The sequence below is a fragment of the Carcharodon carcharias genome, assembly GCF_017639515.1.
Source record: "Carcharodon carcharias isolate sCarCar2 chromosome 32 unlocalized genomic scaffold, sCarCar2.pri SUPER_32_unloc_1, whole genome shotgun sequence".
NCBI classification, from domain to species: domain Eukaryota; kingdom Metazoa; phylum Chordata; class Chondrichthyes; order Lamniformes; family Lamnidae; genus Carcharodon; species Carcharodon carcharias.
Window position 1 is genome coordinate 366,605 of NW_024470685.1, and position 22,727 is coordinate 389,331.

Consider the following 22,727-nt stretch of genomic DNA (forward strand, 5'->3'; position numbering starts at 1 on the left):
AAGTTTTGAAATGTGCGATGAAAGGTGTGGTCAAAAAATCTATGCACATCTCCAATGTATTAACTTTATTTCACCCAAGTGAATGTTATTGTAGTAATTTTAGAATGGTTGATTTAACCATGCAGGTTTGGATGCATCTGCTTCAGTGCAATCAAAGCAAATGGAAGTCTCTGCCAGCCTTCGGGATATTGTTGTTACAGATGTGGATTCCAAGACTCTACATAAAAAGGTAAAAATATGCTGGATTTACTCATGTCACCTTTGGGTGAGTATCTGAATTCATGTGCAAGTGTGCCGTACACCAGGAAATGGTAGGAATATCTCCAGCTGTGCACCATAAAGCTAACCGAAAATTCTGTTTGTTTGAAAATGGAAAAACAGCACATGGTACAGTGTTTATTGCCACATGCAGCATAGTAGAAGCAGAAGAAACTTTAACACGCACTGGAGCAATTATTATGAAGGTTGCTAACTTGTTTAAAATAGGTTGATATTGACCTTACCCAGAGTGAGTGGGTTTTGTGTTGTATATGCAGTAACAGCACAAACATGTAAAGCACTCATAATATATTTAAGTTTCGAGATTGGCCTTCGATTCTCTGTTATCTGCTTTACACTTTTTGTGGATCTATAATTCCAGTCAGGATAAGGAAGTGGGTTTTAGCAGCATGATTTTTTGGGAGCCAGCCCACAATTAATATCCTGCCATCCATGTTAGTTGTTGCCTGGACGTGAGTGCCGTCAGGAAGGCTGCATTTAGTGCCCACCCTGAGAACGTGACATCCAATTGTCTTCTGACCTTGAACTGATGTTTCTGTGATAGCATTACAGCATTTTCATCCAGCAAAGGTGAGGGAACATTGATGCATCTCAAAGACAGCACGGTGTGTTAATTGTCCTTTGTGGTAAAGGTTTGTGGGGACAGGGTTGCTCTTATGTTTCTGCAGTGTATTGTTAGGTACAACATACTGTGAAGGTCTTGTGGCGCACTGGTAGCATCCCTCCCTCGGGGCCAGAATCTCCAGTTTCAAGTCTCACTCCAGGACTTAATGGTCATGGAAGGTGTGTTCATAATGTGGCCAAAGAGCCATAGAACACCACAGCACAGAAAACAGGCCATTCGGCCCTTCTAGTCTGTGCCGAACTATTATTCCACTAATCCCATTGACCTGCACCCAGTCCATAACCCTGCAGACCATTCCCATCCATGTATTTATCCAAAGGTTGATTGTCATTCTGTAAGTCCTTCCATTGTGCCTGAAGGCAGGTGGTAAAAGCGGGAGAATTTGCTGGTCAGCCTTACTGCAGAAGGCAATGGTAAGCCAAGGATTGGTCCATAATTATGCTTGGCATAATCATGGGCCTCCAGTAGAAGTCTGTGGCATGGCACGAGGAGGAGGAGAAGAACACACTGTAGCCACAGTGTACTGGTGATGGAAGGGCAGACATTGAATCTTGTAGCTTGGGCTCCGATCAAACAAACTCCACTGTTCTGGATTGTGTTGCAACCGCACCCATTCCGGTCAGTGATTTAGATTCCTGAGTTGAGGCTTGCATGTAGAGGAGAGGTCATCACAAAGTACCAGGCCTGTTGATCTGACCAATATAGTTAAGTTTCTGGTGAGTGCTAACTGTGAACGATGTGGTGGTCTCTGTGATAGTGGTGCTGTTGAAGTTCAGGGAAGGTAACAGGACCTTACTTGGAGATGACCCTGGCCTTGCACTTATGTGCTAAGAGTATTAGCTGCAACATAACCCAAGCCTGGAGTTGTCCAGGTCCTGCTGCCAGCAGGCATGAGCTACTTTGTTATCAAGCTCCGCACAATAGAGTTGCCTGTAAACAGCTTCCCTCCCTCATTCATCAAGCACAAATATAAAAGCACTAATTGGATGCCTGGTTTTTAGACAGTTCTCTTTCTTGCATTGAATAATTAGGAATTATGTGCTAAATAGTCAAGTGTCAAACATGCACCCAAAATGCATTCCTTGACTGATTTTGATAATTTGTATGATTTTACTTTACCTCAGACTGTCTCCAAAGTAATACAGGAAGCTGCTACATGAGATTGATTGCATCAGAGTTAATAGCTGCCACTGCATGTTTGGAGTAAATATAGTGGGCACAAACCCTTTGCCAGCTGCTGATTCCCCCCTCCTCTCTACCCAGAGTTTTGGGCTGAACAGGCTGTTTGCAATCTCAGCATCTGATTTGACAAGGAGCTTGGACGATGTATCCGCTCCATCACCACAGACAGCTGTTTTAACCGCTGCACCAGCGGTTCTGCCCATCTGCTGCTGAAACCCTTATCTACGCTTTTGTTGCCTCTGCACGCGGCTGTTCTCATTGTTGTCTTGGGTGGAAGATGGGAGGCCAGCCTGCATAAGCATGAGCTCATTCAAGACTAACTGCACCTATCCAAACTACATCAAGTCATGTCCTCCCATTATTCCTGGACTCTGATCTGCATTGGCTGCAGGTCCACTAACGCATCAGTTTTAAAATTCTTATCCTCATGTTCATGGTCCTCCATGACTTGGACCCATTCTACCTCTGTATTCGCTTCCGCCCCTACAAATGTTTTGGAACTCTGGCCTTCATGCATTCTCCCATTACCTTCATCCCACCATCGGTGGCTGTGCTGTCTAGGCCATTGGCTCTGAAATTCCTTCCCTGAACCTCTGTGCCTCTCTCCCACTCTGTCCACTTTTAAGATGCTCCTTACAATAAACCTCTGAGTGCTTTGCCACCTGCCCTATTGTTCTCCTTTGACTTTGTATCAGATATTTTATGACTACACTTCTGTGAAGCATTTTTAGATGTTTTGCTCTGTTTAAAAACACTATACAAATGCAAGTTGTTGTTATAGTTGAGCTGAGTACGGTATTCACCTCATTCAGTGAAAAGGAAGATTTAAAAAAGAAAGTGAAGTAAGTACCAAAATCAGTAAAATAGTTATGCCAACTCTCGTGAATTTATTGTGAGAGACGGAATTTCTTAGTAAAATTAAGCCTCACATGATCAAGTGAGAGGTAAGAAATCTTGAGATTTTTCACAGACATTCAAAAATGTATGTTATGTAGGCTGCTACGTTATATTCTGGAAAGCTATTTGGTGAAGGATGATACTGGAGACTATCCTTACTACTTGAATTTATTTGCAGAGTTAAACATTATCAGCATACTCAGTAACTCAGCCAGGCTCTTTCTCTCTCTCTCTTGACGAATGCTGTCTAAGGCCTTGGGAGCACATGAAAGCTGCTACCAGTTGTTAAATATTGATTGATGTGGCTGACTCCAGTGCATTCTCTGTACCTTTCATACAGGATTAGAACTGAAATGAAACAAACTGATAACTGTCCACTTGATGTTTTCCTTTTGGTTACTGATGACATTTGTTCGGTGAGCCGGGGTTGGCTGACTTGCTGATTGTCTGTCTGCTGATCAGTGACTTGGTTGCAGAGAGCTGCTCTTCAGGGCTTTTATGTATCATTCAGTCTGAACTGCTCCCTACAAAATAATCCCTCACTTTTGAAGGGGCGCAGCACACAGTGTATAAACAATTTCAACATTACCATTATTGAGTAGCTTATAAATTTTCCTAACTTTGTCTAAAATATGACAGCACATTTTACATTCACATTAAGTAAAAGCAAGTATAACAGAATTTATTTTATGTTGTAGATTGATTTATAATCAGTGTTTTGATGAAGTTAATTTAATTTAACTCCCACGTCCATAATTTAAAATGGTAAAATACTGTGTGATTTTCTACCAAAATATTTATCTAAACACACAGAAAATAATTATTTTAGTGTCCAGGTGATTAAATGATGAAGAATAATAATATTTCTATCTGCTTATATGGCTTTCTACTGCTGGAATGTTTTATATTGATGGGGATGGAGCGCCACTGACAGCATTTTCATATATGTGTCCCATAGTGTGGAGTTGAAATAACACTGGACCTAGTTTGTCCTGGGTCTTGATTAGCACTCTATTTGCAGCTAAACCTGCTTATTTATTTGGTGTTTTTGGAGTGCTCCTGAAAGTGACATCTGTTACCGTGTCTTCTCGTGTATACATTGTAAAATCTACAACTATACCCCAGCAATAGAATCATGGATCAATGGGGTGATTTATAAAGGAATAGCCTGAGATAGATAGGAAAAAAACTGCTTCCAGGGGTCTAGAATGAGGAAATGTGGGTACAAAACTAGCTTTAGGAGCAGTGGAACCATTTGTATCTATCCCCCCCCCTAACAGCACTGTGGGTGTACTTACAAGACATGGACTGCAGCAGGTCAAGAAGCTGGCTCACCACCACCTTCTTGAGGGCAACTAGGAATGGACAACAAATGCTGGCCTAGCCAGCAATGCTCACCCCCGTGAAAAATAAAAGGAATTTCTGAAAAAAAGGAGACATGCAATCGAAGCTTTTCGTCTTGTATTCATCCACAAGAATGCCAGTTCTAAAAGGAACAGCAATTTACACTACACGGAAGGAGAGAGATAAATTGTTGTGCCCTTTAGAATTGATACTCTTGCAAATCTGTCCTGATGAGTGCAAGATGTCTTTTTTTTTCAGCAATACTCAAATTCTCTACTACGAAATGACTGCTAATCAAAAAAAATGGAGGTTTGTAAGGCTGTGGAATGAACTACCAGAGGTCAGGATTGAAGCAGCAACCATGTCAATATTTAAATTAGGATAGGTGGTTGAAGGAAATGAGGATAAATGGACCACTGATCTGGGACTTGAAATTTGGACTAATGTTCTTGTAACTGATGGGAATGAGCGGCCTGTTTCCATATTGTAATCTCTATATGATTTTTATGTTAGCCAGACCATGGGCTCTGTGACTATTCCTGCCATGCAGCAATGGTGGCTATTTTTGCCAACCTGGAGCCTTGAATTAAGAGTTTGAGGTTTTAATGTGGTAAAATAAAGTACTATAAGTAAATCAAAGTAAAATAAAGTTAATTTAAGGGAAGTAAATTAAAGCAGTGGCAGGACAGCTCAGTCATGCCCTGTAATATGTGGGAGGTCTTGGATGCTACAAGTGTCCTAGATGACCACATGTGGAGGAAGTGTCACCAGTTGCAGAACCTTGAGCTGGAGTCACCCTGGCACATCCATGAGGTTGAGAGCTACGTGGATAGCACGTTCAGAGTGTGAGTCATACCGCAGCTTAGGAGCCTAGAGACAAAGGTAATGGTTGACCACCAGGCAGTCCAAGAGAACGAGGCAGGTAGTACAGGAGGCCACTGGGGTCCTACTTGCCAATCGTTTTTCTTTTGGATACCAGTGAGGGTGTTGGTTCATTGGAGGACTGCAATCAGATCCAGGATTGTGGCACCACAAGTCGCTGGAGAGGAGGAAGAAGAGAGGAAGAGCAGTAGTGATAGGGGATTCATTAGGGGAACAGACAGGCATTTCTGTGGCTGTTGATGTGACTCCAGGATGATATGTTGCTTCCCTGGTCAAGGATGTCATGGAGCAGCTGCAGGACATTCTGCTGGAGGTGGGTGATCAGCCAGAGGTCATGGTCCACATTGGTAGCAGTGACTTAGGTAGGAAAGAGGATGAGGTCCTGAAAGCAGATTTCAGGGAGCAAGGGAGGAGATTGAAAAACAGTATTCTCAGGAGTACTCCCAGTCCCACCTGCAAGTGAGCAAAGGAATAGGAGAATAGAATGAAAGCTGGTGTAGGAGGCAGGGCATCAAATTTCTGAGGCATTGGGACTGGTTCTGGGGAAGGGGGCCCCTGTACAAGCCGGATGGTCTGCACCTGAACAGAACTGGGACGAATATCCTCGCAGGGAGATTTGCTAGTGCTGTTGGGGTGTGTGGGCGGGGTTTAAACCAGGCAGAGGAATGGGAACCTGAGGGCAAATTCAGAGCAGGGAATGGGACATGGAGAATTAGTGAGTGACTCTGAGACAAACAGCACAGGCTAAAATGTGTACAGCACAGGAATTTGGCCGTGTTAAAAGGTATATATGTAAATGCAAGGAGAGTGGTAAATAAAGCTGATGAGCTGAGGGCACAAATAGACACATGGCAGCATGATATCACTGCTAGAATGGAAACTTGGCTTAAGGAGGGGCAAAAGTGGCAGCTCAGCATCCCTGGGTATAAGAGTTTTCAGGCAGGATCGAGAGGGGGATAAAAAAGGTGTGTAAAAAAAATTACAGCTATGAGAAGGGTTGATATGATAAATGAAACACCAAATGAGGCCATACAGGGTGAGCTCAGAAATTAAAAAAAAAAGGGGCAGCCACACTGCTCGGAGTGTACTATAGACATCCGAATAGTGGAAGGGAATTAGAAGAGCAAATATGTAGGCAAACCTCTGAGTGTGAAAGCAATAGGGCATATTAATTGGAGACTTCAGCTACCCCAATATCAATTGGGATATGAACAGTGTGAAGTGCATAGTGGGCGCAAAATTCTTGAACTGTATTCAAAAGAACTTTTTCAGTCAGCGCAACGAGCCTAACGAGAAAGGCACAATTCTAGATTTAATCTTAGGAAATGAGGCTGGGAAAGTGGATGAAGTGGCAGTGGGGGACCATTTTGGAGATAATAACCATAATATAGTTAGATTTAGCATCATTATGGAAAAAGGCAAAGATAGATTAGGAGTAAAAGTTCTAAACTGGGGGAAGACAAATTTTACAAAACTGAGGTGAATGGTGAGAATGGATTGGATACAGCTATTAGAAGGGAAAAGAGTATCAAATCAATGGGAGGCGTTCAGAAGTGAGATTCTAGGTGTACAGTGTAGATATGTCCCTACAAAGAAAAAGGGTGGTACTGCCAAATCTAGAGCCCTCTGGTTATCCAGAAGCATATACAGGCTAAGATAAAGCAGAAAAAGAGAGCAAAAAGCTCAATACTGTAGAAAGCAATGAGGAGTATACAAAGTACAGGGGTGAAGTAAAAAAGGAAATTAGGATAACAAAGAGAGTCAAAGAAAACACAAAGATGTTTTACTAGTACGTTAAAAGCAAAAGGATAACTAAGGAAAGGGTAGGGCCTTCGGAGATGTACGTGGCAACTTGTGGATTGATGAGGATGATGTGGGCAGGGTTCATGATGAACACTTTGTCTTTGTCTTCACTAAGGTGAGGGATGATGCAGACATTCTAGTTAAAGAGGAAGAGCGTGAAATATTAGATACAATAAGCATAATGAGAGAGGAAGTACTGGAGGGACTGGCATCCTTTAAGGCGGATAGATCACCAGGGTCGGATGGATTTTATCCCAGGTTGTTAAAGGAAGCCAGGGAGGAAATGGCGATGCTTTGAGGATCATTTTCCAATCCTCACTAGATAGGGATGAGCTACCAGAAGATTGGAGGTCTGCAAATGTTGTACCAATAAATATTCATTGTAAATAGAAAATGTGGAAAGGATAGGTCATAAAATTATGGGCTGGCCAGTCTGACTTTGGTGGTGGGCAATTTATTGGAATCAATTCTGAGACCCCGGATAAACTGTCACTTAGAAAGGCATGGGTTGATAAGGGATAATCAGCATGATTTTTTAGAGGAAGATCATCACTTAGTAACATAATCAAATTTTTTGAGGAAGTGACAAGGGGGATTGATGAGGGTAGTGCAGTGGATGTTGTCTACATTGATTTTAGTAAGGCATTTGACAAAGTCCCACATGGCAGACTGATCAGGAAAGTGATAACCCATGGGATACAGGGGAAGGTGGCGACAAATGGATGATGTGGGCAGGGTTCACGACGAGTACTTAGTCTCTGTCTTCGCTAAGGAGAGGGATTATGCAGACATTCTAGTTAAAGGGGAAGTGTGTGAAATATTAGATACAATATTAGATATTGAGAGAGGAAGCACTGGAGGGATTAGTGTCCCTGAAGGTGGATAGATCACCAGGACTGGAGTTGGATCCAAAATTGGCTCAGTGACAGGAAACAAAGGGTAATGGTTGATGGATGTTTTTGAGAGTGGGAAGTGGTTTCCAGTGGCGTTCCACAGGGCTCAGTGTTGATGCCCTTGCTGTTGGTCATTATATATTAATGATTTGGACTTAAATGTGGGAGGCATGATTGGGAAATTTGCAGATGACACAAGAATAAGTCATGTAGTTGATAGTGAGGAGGATAGCTGTTGCCTCCAGAATTATATCAATGGTTTGGTTGAGCAGATGGAAACGTGGCAAATGGAATTCAGTCCAGAAAATTGTGAGGGCAGACAAAGCAAGGGAATTCTCAATTAATGGGAGGATATTGAGAGGGGTTGAGGAGATGAGAGACCTTGGAGTGCATGTCCACAGGCCCCTGAAGGTGGTAAAGAAAGCATATGCAATGCTCTTGTTTATTGGATGAGGTTTGACTACAAAGCAAGGATGTACTGATGGCACTGTATGAAACGCTGATTAGGTCCAGCTGCAATTTTGTGTACATTACAGGAAGGACATAATTGCTCTGGGGAGAGTGCAGAGGAGATTTACAAGAATGTTGCCAGGGCTTGAAAATTGCAGCTATGAGGAAATATTGGATAGGTTAGGGTTGTTTTCTTTAGAACAGTGGAGGGTGAGGGGTGACGTAATTGAGGTGTACAAAATTATGAGGGACCTAGACAGGGCAGACAGGAAAGGCCTGTTTCCCCTAGCTGAGGGGTCAATTACCAGAAAGCATAGATTTAAGGTGAATAGTAGAAGGATTAGAGGGGACATGAGGAGAAACCTTTTCACCTAGAGGTTGCTGGGTGTCTGGAATTCACTGCCTAAGTTGGTGGTTGAGGCTGAAACATTCAACTCATTTAAAAGGTACCTGAATAAGCACTTGAAGTAACCTGCAAGGCTACAGACCAGGTGCAGGAAAGTAGGATTAAAAATGAGCAGCTAGTTTTTTTCCTATTTATAGCCAGCACAGACACGATGGGCTGAATGGCCTCTTTGTGCCATAATTTTTCTGTGGTTATATGGTTCATGTTTTTGTTGTTTAGTATTTGATTAGAAAATAAATATTTTGAATTGATTGTTGTATCTCTTTTTCTAGGCTGTCTCCATTGTTGGAAATGAAGTGTTCAGCTTTAATGTAACCTTGTATCCGAATGCTATTGATGGTGAGGACTATACTGATATGTCAAAGGTGGATGGCAAAGTCACATTACGAGTTGGCTGTATTCAGATTATATATCTACATAAGTTTGTTATGTCATTACTGGTAAGTCCGATGTGTAATGTCAATTTAAATGTACTAATCAATACAAATTTAATATATAGGTCCTGTTAAATATCATTTTTAGTATTTTTAAATGATTTTTTTTGGTGTAAAGTGCACTGTACATAATAACCCCTTCTAACCTACTGCCCTCCCACCACAAAACCAGGTCCCTCTGGTTTATTTTTCTCCCTTAGTAAAGTTTCTGCAGAGAATATCTGTTTATCCAGAATCTTTGATTTTTCACTTATGTCAATAATTATTTTCTGTTCCCTGATAACCTGATGTATGTAATGCTCCTGTCTCCTGTCAAGGAGTAGCATGATGCTGCCTGCTGTAATGTGCATCCTGTGGAGGAAAAGGGGTAGAATATTTGAAATGTAAATGAAGTAATATTTGAGTAAACTTTGTTATATTTGTCTTAATCCTCGCACAAGTAGTTGGCCTGATGCTGCTTATTTTGGTGGCTATATGGTTTTGTTTAGGGGGCTGGTTAGCACCATTGGCTAGGTGGCTTGCGATTGGTTCAGAATAACGGCAACAGCGCGGGTTCAATTCCTGTTCTGGCTGAGGAAGACTTGGGACCTGCCTCCTCGCCCTGCCCCAGAGAGTGGAAAGCACTGGCAAACCAGCACTGAAAGCACAACAGCCAAGGAAACAGCTCAGGATGAAGCATCGGCAGACAATGAGCTGAGGACTTGCCTTCGGGTAGAGCATACAGCAATGAATGGCTTTGTTTGCTCGATTCATTTACAATCATAGAATGGTTGCAGAACAGATGGTGGCCATTCGGCCCATTGTGTCTGTGCTGGCTCTTTGCAAGAGCAATTTGCCTAGTGCTGTTACTCTGCCTTTTACCTGTAGCCTTGCAAATTTTTCAGTTTCAGATGATAATCTAATTTTTTTCTGAAAGCATCAAATGAATTTGCCTGTACCACCATTGTCAGGCAATACATTCCAGATCCTAACCACTTGGTGCTTAAAGATTTTCCCCATGTCACTTTTGCTTCTTTTGCCAGTTACCTTAAATCAGTGTCCCTGGTTCTCTATCCTTCCACCAATGGGAGCAATGTCTCCCTATTTGCTCTGCCAAGATCCCTTGTGATTTTGAATATCTCTATCAAATCTCCTTCCAACATTCTGTCCTCCCAGAAGAACAGCCCAGGTTCTCCGTTCTGTCTACATAACTGAAGTTTCTCATCCCTGTAACCATTCTTGTGAATCTTTTCTGCACCCTTTCTAATGCCTTTATATCCTTCCTAAAGTGTGGTGGCCAGAATTGGATGCGACACTCCAGGCCTTTTTTATTCTTTGATCTGGGAAAAGGAGTGCTGGATAGTTCAAGGTTTTGCGTGGGGAACGAGTTATGACTTATTCACTCAAAACATACTTTTAAAAAATTCATTCATCGGATGTGGGTGTTGCTGACTGGGCCAGCATTTAATGACCATCCCTAATTACCTCTTGAAATGAGTGGCTTGCTAGGCAGTTAAGAGTCAACCACATTGTTGAGAGTCTGGAGGACTTCCCTAAAGGTCATTAGTGAACCAGATGGTTTACAATGGTTTCATGGTCATCATTAGACTTTTAATTCCAGATTTCTTTACTGAATTCAAATGTCACCATCTGCCATGGTGGGATTCGAGCCGAGGCCTCCAGAGCTTTACCTTGGGTATCTGGATTGCCAGTCCAGTGACAATGCCACTACGCCATTACCTTGAATAGTTTAATCAAAAGTATGAAAACAATCTGTTTTACTGTTTACTGCTCTGTGCAAGCTAAGTCAAAGGGTGAACTGTTTTTCAGTGGACAGGAGCTTTATATTGTGCAATGCCTGATGTATAATTATGGTGTTAAAATGTAGGTGTGTTCCTTTTAAGGCTATAAACAATTTGTTTGATGTGGTTTAACAACACTATAGAGGCCAGAGTATCTTCTCACAGTTCTAAAGGCCACAGTTTAATTGTTAAAGTAAAGGTGGATTAGTTTAATTGTTTTTTTCTGGGAATTGTGCAGATTGGAAAGTACTCCTTGCCTTCAGGTGAGAATCTGCACACGTACCACAAAAGCATGACACAGAATTTGACTGAGACACTTGACATTTGATGACTACGAAGTCCAGTTTCAGCCTGTGATTTACTGTTAATCAGCTTTGCAGCCTGTCACTTTCTGCCCATTCATTTATGCTCTGCTTCCTGCTACAGCAGTTGAAATGTAGTGGCCTTGTAGTTACTGATTCCTCCTACAGCAGTTGAAATGTAGTGGCCTTGCAGTTACTATTGGGATCTTTGCACTGGAAAGTTACTTGTTTTTTTTAAAAGTAGAGGATGACATAGGATACAAGCACAGAAACAGGCCATTCAGTCCATGTCAGTGTTTATGCTCTACTTGAGTCTCCTTCCATTTTTCCTCATCTAAGTCTACCATTGTCACCATCTATTCCCTTCTCCCTTAGATGCTTGTCCTTAAATGCTTCAACTAGTCCCTGTAGTCATGAGTTTCACAGTCTCACTACTCTCTGGTAGCAAAGCTTCTTCTGAACTCCCCAGCTGGAATTTACAAAACTTCAACACATTTACTTCGATTTGCTGAAGGAAAGTTTTTTTTCAAATATATTTAACTGGAAATGATCAAATCTCTTGAATGCAAACTGCTGTTAACTGTTTATTGCAGGACTTCTTTGACAACTTCCAAGCAGCAAAGGAAGCATTAAGTGCAGCCACAGCCCAGGCTGCAGAAAAAGCAGCCTCCAGTGTGAAGGACTTTGCTCAGAAAAGTTTCCGACTGGCAATGGACATAAATTTGAAAGCTCCAGTTATCATCATTCCTGAGTCCTCCATCTCAATGAACGCCCTAGTAGCAGATTTGGGTTTAATTACTGTTCAGAATAGATTCACTCTGATCCTGGACGAGGGCTTCTTGGTACCACCTGTGATGGACATCATGGATGTTCACCTAACACAGCTGAAACTTTCAAGGTAAAGTTGAATTTTTATATCTTGTGGTCCAGTGAGTTTTATATATTTGATTGCTTTCAGCTCAGGATCTTCCTAATAAATAAAATGCTCCAGGCTGTTAAGCGATGATTTACAAAATGCTTTAATATGATATTATATGCTCAGAATTTCACATGTTTCTGTCTAGCACTACATAAATGGAACCATAAATGAATTTTTGAGGAACTTAGAGAGGCGGAAAAGCTTAGGGAAGGAATTCAAAAGCTGGAGACCTTGGCAGCTGTAAGCATGGCCACCAATGGTGGATCAATTAAAGCAGGGATGCTCAAGAGACCAGGATTAGAGGAGTGCAGAATTCTTTGAGGGATGACTGGAGGGGGACAGCGATAGGTAAGGTCGAGGGCTTTGAGTGGTGAGAATTTTAAAACCGAGCCATTGCTAGACCAGGAGCCAACCTAGGTCACAGTGATGGGTGATTCGACTTTGGATGCAGGCAACAGAGTTTTGGACAAACTTAAGTTGACTGAAAATGGAAGATGGAAGGCCAACCAAGAGTCAGTTGGAATAGTCTACTCCAGTAACAAAGGCAGGGATGAGGGGTTCAGCAGCAGGGATGGAGTGGAGCTGTCATGGGTGTATGCACTGCCAGGATGGAGTCTAGCTGTAATGCCTCCTTCCCCATGACTGACTAGCCTGTATGTAATTCACTGTCTGGCCTCTCACATGAAGAGTGCGACTTGGGTTATTTGGAAGATAGCATTAAGACTGCACTTCAGCAAAAGCAAATGCCTTCAGGAGACTTCTGGTGGAAAAATGGGTGGAATGATTATTCTCCCCCCACCCCAAAAATAGGTGTAGATTTGTAAATGAAAGATTTAAAGCCATCGTTTACAGTCAAACAGATTAAAGTAATTATCTTATTGGTATGAAAGGAAGTGGATTGTTACTGTAACATGACATAATTACCGTTGGAGCTTTCCTGGGTGATGCACTGATTCCCCTACACTTTTCCATTAGAACTATCCTGCAGACCAGTTCATCTCAGCTTGACATTCAAATGCTGCAGCCCATCGACTTACACCTCACTGTGCAAAGAAATTTGGCAGCAGCCTGGTATCTCAAAATACCGAGTGTGGAAATCAAAGGACATTTAAAGACTATGAATGTGAGTAACAGCATATTTTATGGTTTTATCATTTTGACATCATACACTTGTTCTGGCGTGAGAAGTAGTACATAGAGCTGTACCTGTTATAGTCAGTATGCTGTATTTTATATTTGCAGTGCACCCCTGTATGGGCAATAACTTGTGGAGCCTGATTTCTTTTACTTTGCTCTACATTGTCCAATTGATTCTTTATTTATGAATTTAGCTTGTGGGGTTTAGACGTGGGAAGTCATATCATGTCTACGCTTTCTGGACTGCATCCAAAGTTGCGGCCCTGGCTGATATTTGCTGCATCCTCGTCGATTGGAGAGGGAAATTGAGGTCCCTGGTAGTGTCCTAGCTGTTGGTTAAATAGCGAAACAAAAATAAAAATACCTAGAAAAACTCAGCAGCATCTGCAGAGAGGAACACAGTTAATGTTTCGAGTCCATATGACTCTTCAACAGAACTAAGTAAAAATATAAAAGAGGTGAAATATAAGCTGGTTTAAGTAGGGGGGGGTGGGACAGGTAGAGCTGGATAGGGGGCCAATGATAGGTGAAGATAACCAAAAGATGTCATAGACAAAAGGACAAAGAGGCGTTGAAGGTGGTGATATTATCTAAGGAATGTGCTAATTAAGGGTAGAAAGCAGGACAAGCAAGGTACAGATAGCCCTAGTGGGGGTGGGGTGAAGGAATCGAAATAGGCTAAAAGGTAGAGATAAAACAATGGATGGAAATACATTTAAAAATAATGGAAATAGGTGGGAAAAGAAAAATCTATATAAATTATTGGAAAAAAAAGGGGGAAAAACGGAAAGGGGGTGAGGATGGAGGAGAGAGTTCATGATCTAAAATTGTTGAACTCAATATTCAGTCCGGAAGACTGTAAAGTGCCTAGTCGGAAGATGAGATGCTGTTGCTCCAGTTTGTGTTGAGCTTCACTGGAACAATGCAGCAGGTCAAGGACAGACATGTGGGTATGAGAGCAGGGTGGAGTGTTGAAATGGCAAGCGACAGGGAGGTCTGGGTCATGCTTGCGGACAGACCGAAAGTGTTCTGCAAAGCGGCCACCCAGTCTGCGTTTCGTCTTTCCAATGTAGAGGAGACCGCATTGGGAGCAACGATTGCAGTAGACTAAGTTGGGGGAAGTGCAAGTGAAATGCTGCTTCATTTGAAAGGAGTGTTTGGGCCCTTGGACGGTGAGGAGGGGGGAAGTAAAGGGGCAGGTGTTGCACCTTCTGTGGTTGCATGGGAAGGTGCCGTGGGAGGGGGTTGAGGTGTAGGGGGTGATGGAGGAGTGGACCAGGGTGTCCCAGAGGGAACGATCCCTGCGGAATGCCGCTGGGGTTGGGGAGAGGGGGTTGGGGGGGGTGTGAAGGGAAGATGTGTTTGTTGGTGGCATCATGCTGGAGTTGGCGGAAATGGCGGAGGATGATCCTTTGAATGCGGAGGCTGGTGGAGTGATAAGTGAGGGCAAGGGGGACCCTATCATTATCAAATAGCAAACCTTGTTTGCCTATTGAATTCAGCATTACACAATCCTGTGTGCCCTTCTGGTGTACAATATTCTAGCAAAAGGGAAATTATTAACCCTGTGGCACCCTAACTCATCAATCCACACTTGTTGATAGATTCCAGTTCATTGGAGGTACAGCTCCAGATGTGGTATCTTGTCTGCATTACATTTGCTTGTGAGATGTATAACAAAATGTATTATTGCAGACATCTGGAAGCTAATGTTGTGGCATTTTGCTAGTTTGTTATTTGACAATTCCATCAGTATAAATTGCTTATTTAGTTACTTTTGTTGAGCACAGATGCATTTGACCAAGAAAGTACATTAGCTGAGTTACATTTGTGTGATGATCAGATGTATCCATCTGGCAATGCCTGTTATCCAAAGGCATGATTGCTTTTGTCCATATGTGATCCTGGTTTTGATAAGCTTGTTGTCTACAATGGTGAATAATATCTTTTTAGTATACACTTCTTTCAGTAACCTGTTACAGGGTTTTATTCATACTTACGAAGTACAGTACAAAAGGTTAAAATATTGTTAAAATACAGTCATATAGTCAAGAGGAGCAAAATCTTTTCCCCATTTGTAATAAACCAATGCTGGTGAGTACAACTACCCGCTGTCCTCGTTGGGGAGACCAGTCAGTCCCAGCCTTCATACCATGCTCCCGCATTATTGGGGCCACTTGTTCATTCAATTCACCTGCTGCTGTTTGGTCAGGAACATGATAGAGCTGTGATAGCATGAGATTTCTATGTAGGAAGCAGAGGTAGCACTACAATATTATTGAGTGAGCATCAGAATGTTTACACACAGGACGTAGATGATTCTCCTAACACCTGGGCATTGAGCATTGGGTGGAGCCGAATGAATCTTACAATATGGGAGGAGGCTCTTTGAAAGAACATCCAAATTAGTCCCATTACCCAGTTTTTCCCCGGCCCTGCATATTAGTCCTCTTCAGGTACATATCGAACTGCCTTTTGGAAGTTCCTCTAGAGTCTGTTTCCACCACTATTGCAGGTACTGTGTTCCAATCTTAACCACCCCCTAGGTGGGGTGGGGGGGGTGGGGGGTGGGGGGGGGGGGGGTGGGGGGTGAAGTTCTTATTTCCCCTCTAGTTCTTTAACCAGTTATTTTAAATCTATGACCTCTGGTTATCCACCCACTTGCCAGAGGAAGTTGTTTCTCTTTATGTGCTCTATTAAAACATGTCATAAGGTTACACACCTCTGTTGGGTCCCCCCTTAACCTTTTCTGCTCAAGAAATAAAAATCCCAGCCTCTTTAGTTTCTGTACATGGCTGAAGTCCCTCATCCCTTATCTCACCCTGGTAAACCTTCTCTATGCCCTCTCCACCAAGGCCTTACATCCTTTCTGAAGTGTGGTGCCCAGAGTTGTACATAGTACTTCAGCTGAGGCCTAACCAGTGATTTGTAAGGGTTTAGCATGACTAGAGAGGAAAATGTGGAAGAGAGTTTTGCTTGCTAGTGACAGGAACCGACTGATATTACTTCCATTGAAAATAAGGCAGGTTCTGTAAGGGATGTCCAGTCCTCCCTGTTAATTTTACCTGTGGAAGTGTTGTTTATCTTTGGAATCTCAGCCGCAGCAATCAGTGTAGGCTAGGTCATTGAATATATTCAGGTCTGAGTTAGACAGATTTCTAATCCACAAGTAATTCGAAGGCTGCTGGGAGCAGGCAAGAAAGTGGAGTTAAGGCCACATTCAGGCCAGACATTGTCTTATTGAGTGACACAGCAGGCTTGAGGGGCTAAAGAGCCAACTCCTGCCCTTGTTCCTTATATTTGTTCCTATTTTTAATTTCTGGGAGATTAAGGTGAAATTTTACATCTCAGACCAGAAGAGGCATAATTGTAGATAGTGTTGCAGAACAGAATGTTTTCTTTTTTTTGGAGTTCTGTTTTACTACATCTTATTTTCCTGTTTCAGATTGTTCTCAGTGAAGAAGATCTAACTGTTCTGATGAAGGTCTTTCAGCAAAACCTTGGTGAAGGCAGCAAAAAACCAAGTGCAGCAAAAGCACTTAAGGATGAAGGAAAAAGTAATGGCAGTTATTCAATTGGGAAAAAGTATTATTTCTGCTAAATCTTGTGTTTGAAATCATAAAACATTACAATTTGAGTAAAAAACAGTGACCTACAAAAAGCTTAAATCCATATCTATTATTCAGTTAATTTCAATCATGTGCAGTCTCCTGAGAACAGTTGTCGTCTTTTGATTGTTTACTGATGACACAGTATTTTTTTTCCTCGCTGTCTGGTACCACAATTATGTGCAAAAGCCGATAACATTCGACCTAAGTTTAAACATTCGATTAAGGAATGACATTGCTGAACGAGCTCTAACTTAATTGCCTAATGCTTACACAGAACTGGTTTTGTTGGGTTTGAGTTGGAAAACCTGCAATTTTGTAACATGTTTAATTGAGCATTTTCTTTAAATATGTACTTGCGCCTGTAATTTGAGAGCAAGTCAGGCTGATTTCTACCCTTTGATCTCACTGACTTTGTTCATCCTTTGTCTCTACAATTTACCAACACAACCAAAAGCTGTTCTGGTATGAAGCCGAGTAGCAAAACACATTACTTGACCAGGACCAAGACCAATATAGAATTATCAAGGTTTATGAGCTGCAGTCTTCATATCCGCGTGGAAATGATGGACTAAAACCATAAACAAAAATGGTCTTATTGAGGAAATGCATTTTCTTTTTTTAAAAAGAGCTTGTTTCTTTGAATTGTACTTCCTAGCCTTGGTCAAATGATGTCTGCTAAAAACTAGTTAAAATCACAGAAAAGGATTTTTAAATAAATTAAATGCTTCAAATATAAATTACCTGTAGATTAATCAACCAAGCTTTGCAAGAAAATACATAAAGCAGAGTGATCCTTGGTGTATTCATTTCATAAAATGTCATTCTTCAGTATTGCTGTCAAAATTAGGCTAACAGTTTGTGTATCAATAAATAAACAGAAAAACTGAAAGATCCCAAAGAGGCTGCTAAGACTGAAAAAATTGTGGCAAATGAGAGCTCAGCAGCAGGTCATCTTTTGGAAATAATGAAAGGAGTGCCAAATGACAGTGTCGACGTTCAGCTGAATTTTGAAATCAAAGAGGTGAGTTGTATTATTACATTAGAAATTTAAACAAGCTTTAATAGATAACACAATGGAAGCCTCACAAAAACCTGTTTGTTCACATGGCCTTAGTGCTACAGCTCCCCAAATCACTAAGCTATACATTTTACAAAATGAAAAATGTAGTGGTACTATTTGGAGCCATTGGAGTGGGGAAACAGCATAATAAAATTTTAAAAATCCAACTGGTGGTTGACGCCAGATGAGTGGGTAACTCAACATCCACTGTTTTTGTGCCAGTCTGTGTCATTATGAGCCTGTATCAGTTAGGAAAATTAACTTTTAAAAGCTTTAATAGACGTATTGTAACGGATTAACTTCACAACCTTTGTGTGGCATCGCCAGCCTTGTGTAGTAGTGCAATGTAGTGCAGGCGGTTGAATGAAGCCCTCAGCCTGGATTCAGGAATACAATGTAACTTGGTCAAATCTATTAGATAACAGGATATTGAGGTGGGTGCATGTGCAAAGGCTCAACAAGAACCAAAATTTGCAGTGGCTTTAAACCATGACAGAAGGGACGGGTGATAGATCGAGATAAGCTATTGCATGCTGGAAGAGTGGGAGACACTTGATCAATATTGTGTTAACTTTGGCTCACTGTAGCACTTCCTAGGTCAGTAGGTTGTGGGATCAACCCCTAGTCCAAAGCTTGGGGCATTTTGACATCCGAGTGCTGCACTGTCATAGGTGCCATCTTTTGGATGCAACATTAAACTGAGGCCCTGCCTGCCCCCTTGGAAGATGTAAAAAAAAATCCCGTGGTTTTACTTTGGACAGGAGTAGGTGAATTCTTCTGTTGTCCTGGTTTAATATTCACCTCTCAATTAACAGATTTGTCTAATTTCTGTTTGTGAGACCTTGCTGTGCTCAAATTGGCTGTTGTTTCCCTAAATGACAACAATAACAGACTTCAAAATTAGTTTATTTGTCTATGAAATGCTTTGAAAGATTATAAAAGGCGCTATAGAAATACTAATTTTTTTTAGCTGAAGGCAAAAGCAGTCACCAATTTGTGCATAACAAAATCCCACAAAGAGCAGTGAGGTGATTGTTCAGTTTATCCCTTGGATGAATAGATGTTGGCTAGGGGATCAGAGAATTGGCTTCACTTCTTTGGAATAGTGCCAGGATTTCTCTTACATCTACCCATACAGGCAAAGATAGGCTGGGGATAGTATCTAATATGAAATGGCACTTCCAACAATGCTGTAGTCTGCCATGACTGCACTGAACTATCAGCCTTGATTATGTGCTGTTTTAGGGGATTATGGTGGCTAAAAACTGCCTTAAATCTTTTTGTGATAAATTGATGTCTGGCATTATGTGGATTCATTTTAGGACCTGATTGGCCTATGGCATCACGTAAGCAAATCAGCAACATTAGACAGTTATACAATATTAGATAAATATGCAGAAGATTCTTAGTTTTAATTGTACAGATTTATATATGTTGTAGCCACTGGTAGAACTGTAATTTAGAGGTATAACACTGCCATCATCTGGCTTGTCCTGATACTCACTGATCAGAGCAGTATTTTCATTGACTGGTCTCATCCACAGCTTCATCCTACAGTACAAAAGTAGGATAAAACCAAGAGAAACATTGAAGACGATGATCTTTTAGAAGCAGATATTAATTGGATGCTGTTTATTAATCATTTAAAACACTATATTGATTAAAATCAAAATGCTGTTAAACTTGCTGTCGAGACTAGTAAATCTATTCTGTTGTAATTTCAGGTTGTAGTAGAATTAACAAAACAAATTAACAAGCAGAAGAGCTCGTTTCTTGTGTTTCATGTGGTACAATTGGGAAGTGAGACCAAAGTAAGGAAATATGACTTGACTGCAACAGCCTACTTGAAGAAAATCTCTCTGAACTGCTGTGAATTTCAAGGTGGGATAATAAGTTGTAAGGTCATGAAAAGCAAAGGGAGAATAAATTGGCTCCTGGGGTAAGGGGATTGTCCTATAATGAAAGGTTAAGCAAATTGGGCCTATTCTCCCTGGAGTTTAGAAGAATGAGAGGCGATCTCATTGCAACATACTAAATTCTGAGGGGGCTTGATAGGGGAGATGTTGAGATTGTCCCCACTGGTCGGGGAACCTAAAACATGGGGGCACAGACTCAGGATAAAGGGCCGATTGTTTAGAACTGAGATGAGAAGTTTCTTCACTCAAAGGGTTGTGAATCTTTGGAATTCTCTACCCCAGAGGGCTGAGGATGCTTTTCCATTATTGAATATATTTAAGGCTAGAAAGACAGATTTTTGGTGCCTATGGGAAGCAGGCAGGAAAATGGAGTTGAAGCCCAAGATCAGCCATGATCGTTTTGAATGGTAGAGCAGGCTCAATTGGCCATGTGGTTCTGTCCTGCTGTCATTTCCTGTGATCTTATGAGGGTGAGAAATTATCACCGGCCCTGTTGAAGCACATCCCTCAGAACCTAACTCACCCATCATAGTGTCCAGCTATATTTTGAACACCCAGCTTGCCTTTATTTCTAGTCCCCAGTTGGGCATACTATTTGAAGCATTTATCACTCCTGCTGTAATGAAACTCTTGGTGTTGACATTCTCCTTCCCCAGCTTGCTTGCAAGTAATCTGATGGCATAAAATATTAAAATGTACGTAAGATAAAGAAGTTCACCTTTTTTCACTTACAGCAGTGCTTGACATTCACTAATCTCTAAGCCTTTAGGTTAAGACTTGTTGGTCTCCTCTGTATATGTTCCAGTGCCATTGGAGCACTTTGTTATGCATTGTGCAGAATGCAGTACTGCATGAGCTCTGAGCAGTGCATTGTAAAGACTTGACCTTGGGTAGAACGTTTACAGCACTGAAATAGGTCTTAGGGGAGGGAGATGATGGCAGCATAGTGATATCGTCACTGGACCAGTAATCCAGAGACCCAGGATAACGCTCTGGGGACCCGGGTTTGGATCCCACCACCGCAGATGGTGGAATTTGAATTCAGTAAAAATCTGATTCAATAACATCCTTAAGGGGACATTGCCTACCTTAAGAGGAAGGAAATCTGCAATCTTTGCGGAGATGAAGCCCTGTCTTTACATTGAGGATACCCTCCATCGTGTTGTGTGGCACTACCACTATGCTAAATGGGGTAGATTTTGAACAGGTCTAGCAACTCATGACTGGGCAACCATGAGGCACTGTGGACCATCAGCAGCAGCAGAATTGTACTCAACCACCAGCATATCCCCCACTCTACCATTACCACCAAGCCAGGGGATCAACCTGGTTCAATGAAGATTGCAAGAGGGCATGCCAGGAGTAGCATCAGGCATACCTAAAAATGAGGCATCAAGCTGTGAAGCTACTTGTGTGCCAAGCAGCAAACGATAGACAAAGCTAAGCAATTCCACAGCCAACAGATCTGCAGTCCTGCCCCATCCACTCGTCAATGGTGGTGGATAATTAAACAACTCACTGGAGGAGGAGCCTCCACAAATATCCCCATCCTGAATGATGGGAAAGCCCAGCACATCAGTGCAAAAGATAAGGCATTTGCAACCAACTGCGGCCAGAAATGCTGAATGGATGATCCATCTCGGCCTCCTCTAGAGGACCCCAGCATCACAGATGCCAATCTGCAGCCAATTCGATTCACTCCATGTGATATCAAGAAGTGGCTGAAGGCATTGGATACTGCGAAGGCTATTGGCCCTGACAATATTCCAGCAATAGACTTGTGCTCCAGAATGTACTGCACCCCTAGCCAAGCTTTTCAGCACAGCTGGCATCTAGCCAGCAATGTGTAAAATTGCCCAGGGATGCCCTGTACAGGACAGATCCAACCCTGCCACTCACTGTCCCATCAGTCTACTCTCGATAATCAGTAAAGTAATGGAAGGGGTCATCAACAACGCTCTCAAGTGGCACTTGCTTAGCTATAACCTGCTCACTGGCACCCAGTTTGGGTTCCACCAGGGCCACTCGGCTCCTGACCTCATTACAGCCTTGATTCAAACATGGACAAAAGAGCTGAACTGCATAGGTGAGGCGAGAGTCACTGCCCATGACATCAAGGCAGCATTTGTCTGAGTGTGGCATCAAGGAGCCCTAGCAAAATGGAGTTAATGGGAACTTGTGGGGTGGGAGCTGGGGTATGGGGAAAGCTCTCCACTGTTGGAATCATACCTAGCACAAAAAGAAGATGGTTGTGGTTGTTGGAGGTCAGTCATCTCCGTTCCAAGGCATCACTGTAGGAGCTCCTCGGGGCTGTGTTCTAGGCCCAACCATCTTCAGTTGCTTCATCAACGACCTTCCTTCCATCAGAAGGTCATAAGCAAGGATGTTCGGTGAAGATTGACCAATGTTCACCATTTGTGAATCCTCAGATACTGAAGCAGTTCATGTGCAAATGCAGCAAGACCTGGACAATATCCAGACTTGGGCTGACAAGTAACATTCATGCCCAAAAGTGCCAGACAATGACCATCTCCAACAGGAGAGAATCCACCCATTTCCCCTTGACATTCAATGGCATTACCATCACTGAATCCCCCACTATCAACATCCTTGCGTTTATCATTGACCAGAAACTGAACTGGACTTGCCATATAAATAGTATGGCTGCAAGGGCAGGTCAGAGGCTCGAAATTCTGTAGCGAGTAACTCACCTCCTGACTCCCCAAAGCCTGTCCACCATCTACAAGGCACAAGTCAGGAGTGTGATGGAATATTCTCCATTTGCCTGGATGAGTGCAGCTCCAAC

General features: G+C 42.2%; 1 protein-coding gene across 5 annotated transcripts in view; it reads left to right on the forward strand.

Moving 5' to 3' along the window:
* Positions 1 to 22,727, forward strand: part of vps13c (vacuolar protein sorting 13 homolog C) — a 351,237-nt gene that overhangs the window by 163,396 nt on the left and 165,114 nt on the right. For 4 of the 5 annotated variants that reach the window (XM_041181313.1, XM_041181309.1, XM_041181310.1 and 1 more), the window contains 7 exons: positions 126 to 229; positions 9,034 to 9,201; positions 11,872 to 12,176; positions 13,173 to 13,320; positions 16,780 to 16,891; positions 17,824 to 17,966; positions 19,730 to 19,886. In XM_041181313.1, coding sequence (XP_041037247.1) covers positions 126 to 229; positions 9,034 to 9,201; positions 11,872 to 12,176; positions 13,173 to 13,320; positions 16,780 to 16,891; positions 17,824 to 17,966; positions 19,730 to 19,886 — 1,137 coding nt within the window. The remainder of the gene's footprint in view (positions 1 to 125; positions 230 to 9,033; positions 9,202 to 11,871; positions 12,177 to 13,172; positions 13,321 to 16,779; positions 16,892 to 17,823; positions 17,967 to 19,729; positions 19,887 to 22,727) is intronic. The other variant, XM_041181312.1, reaches the window with a different exon arrangement.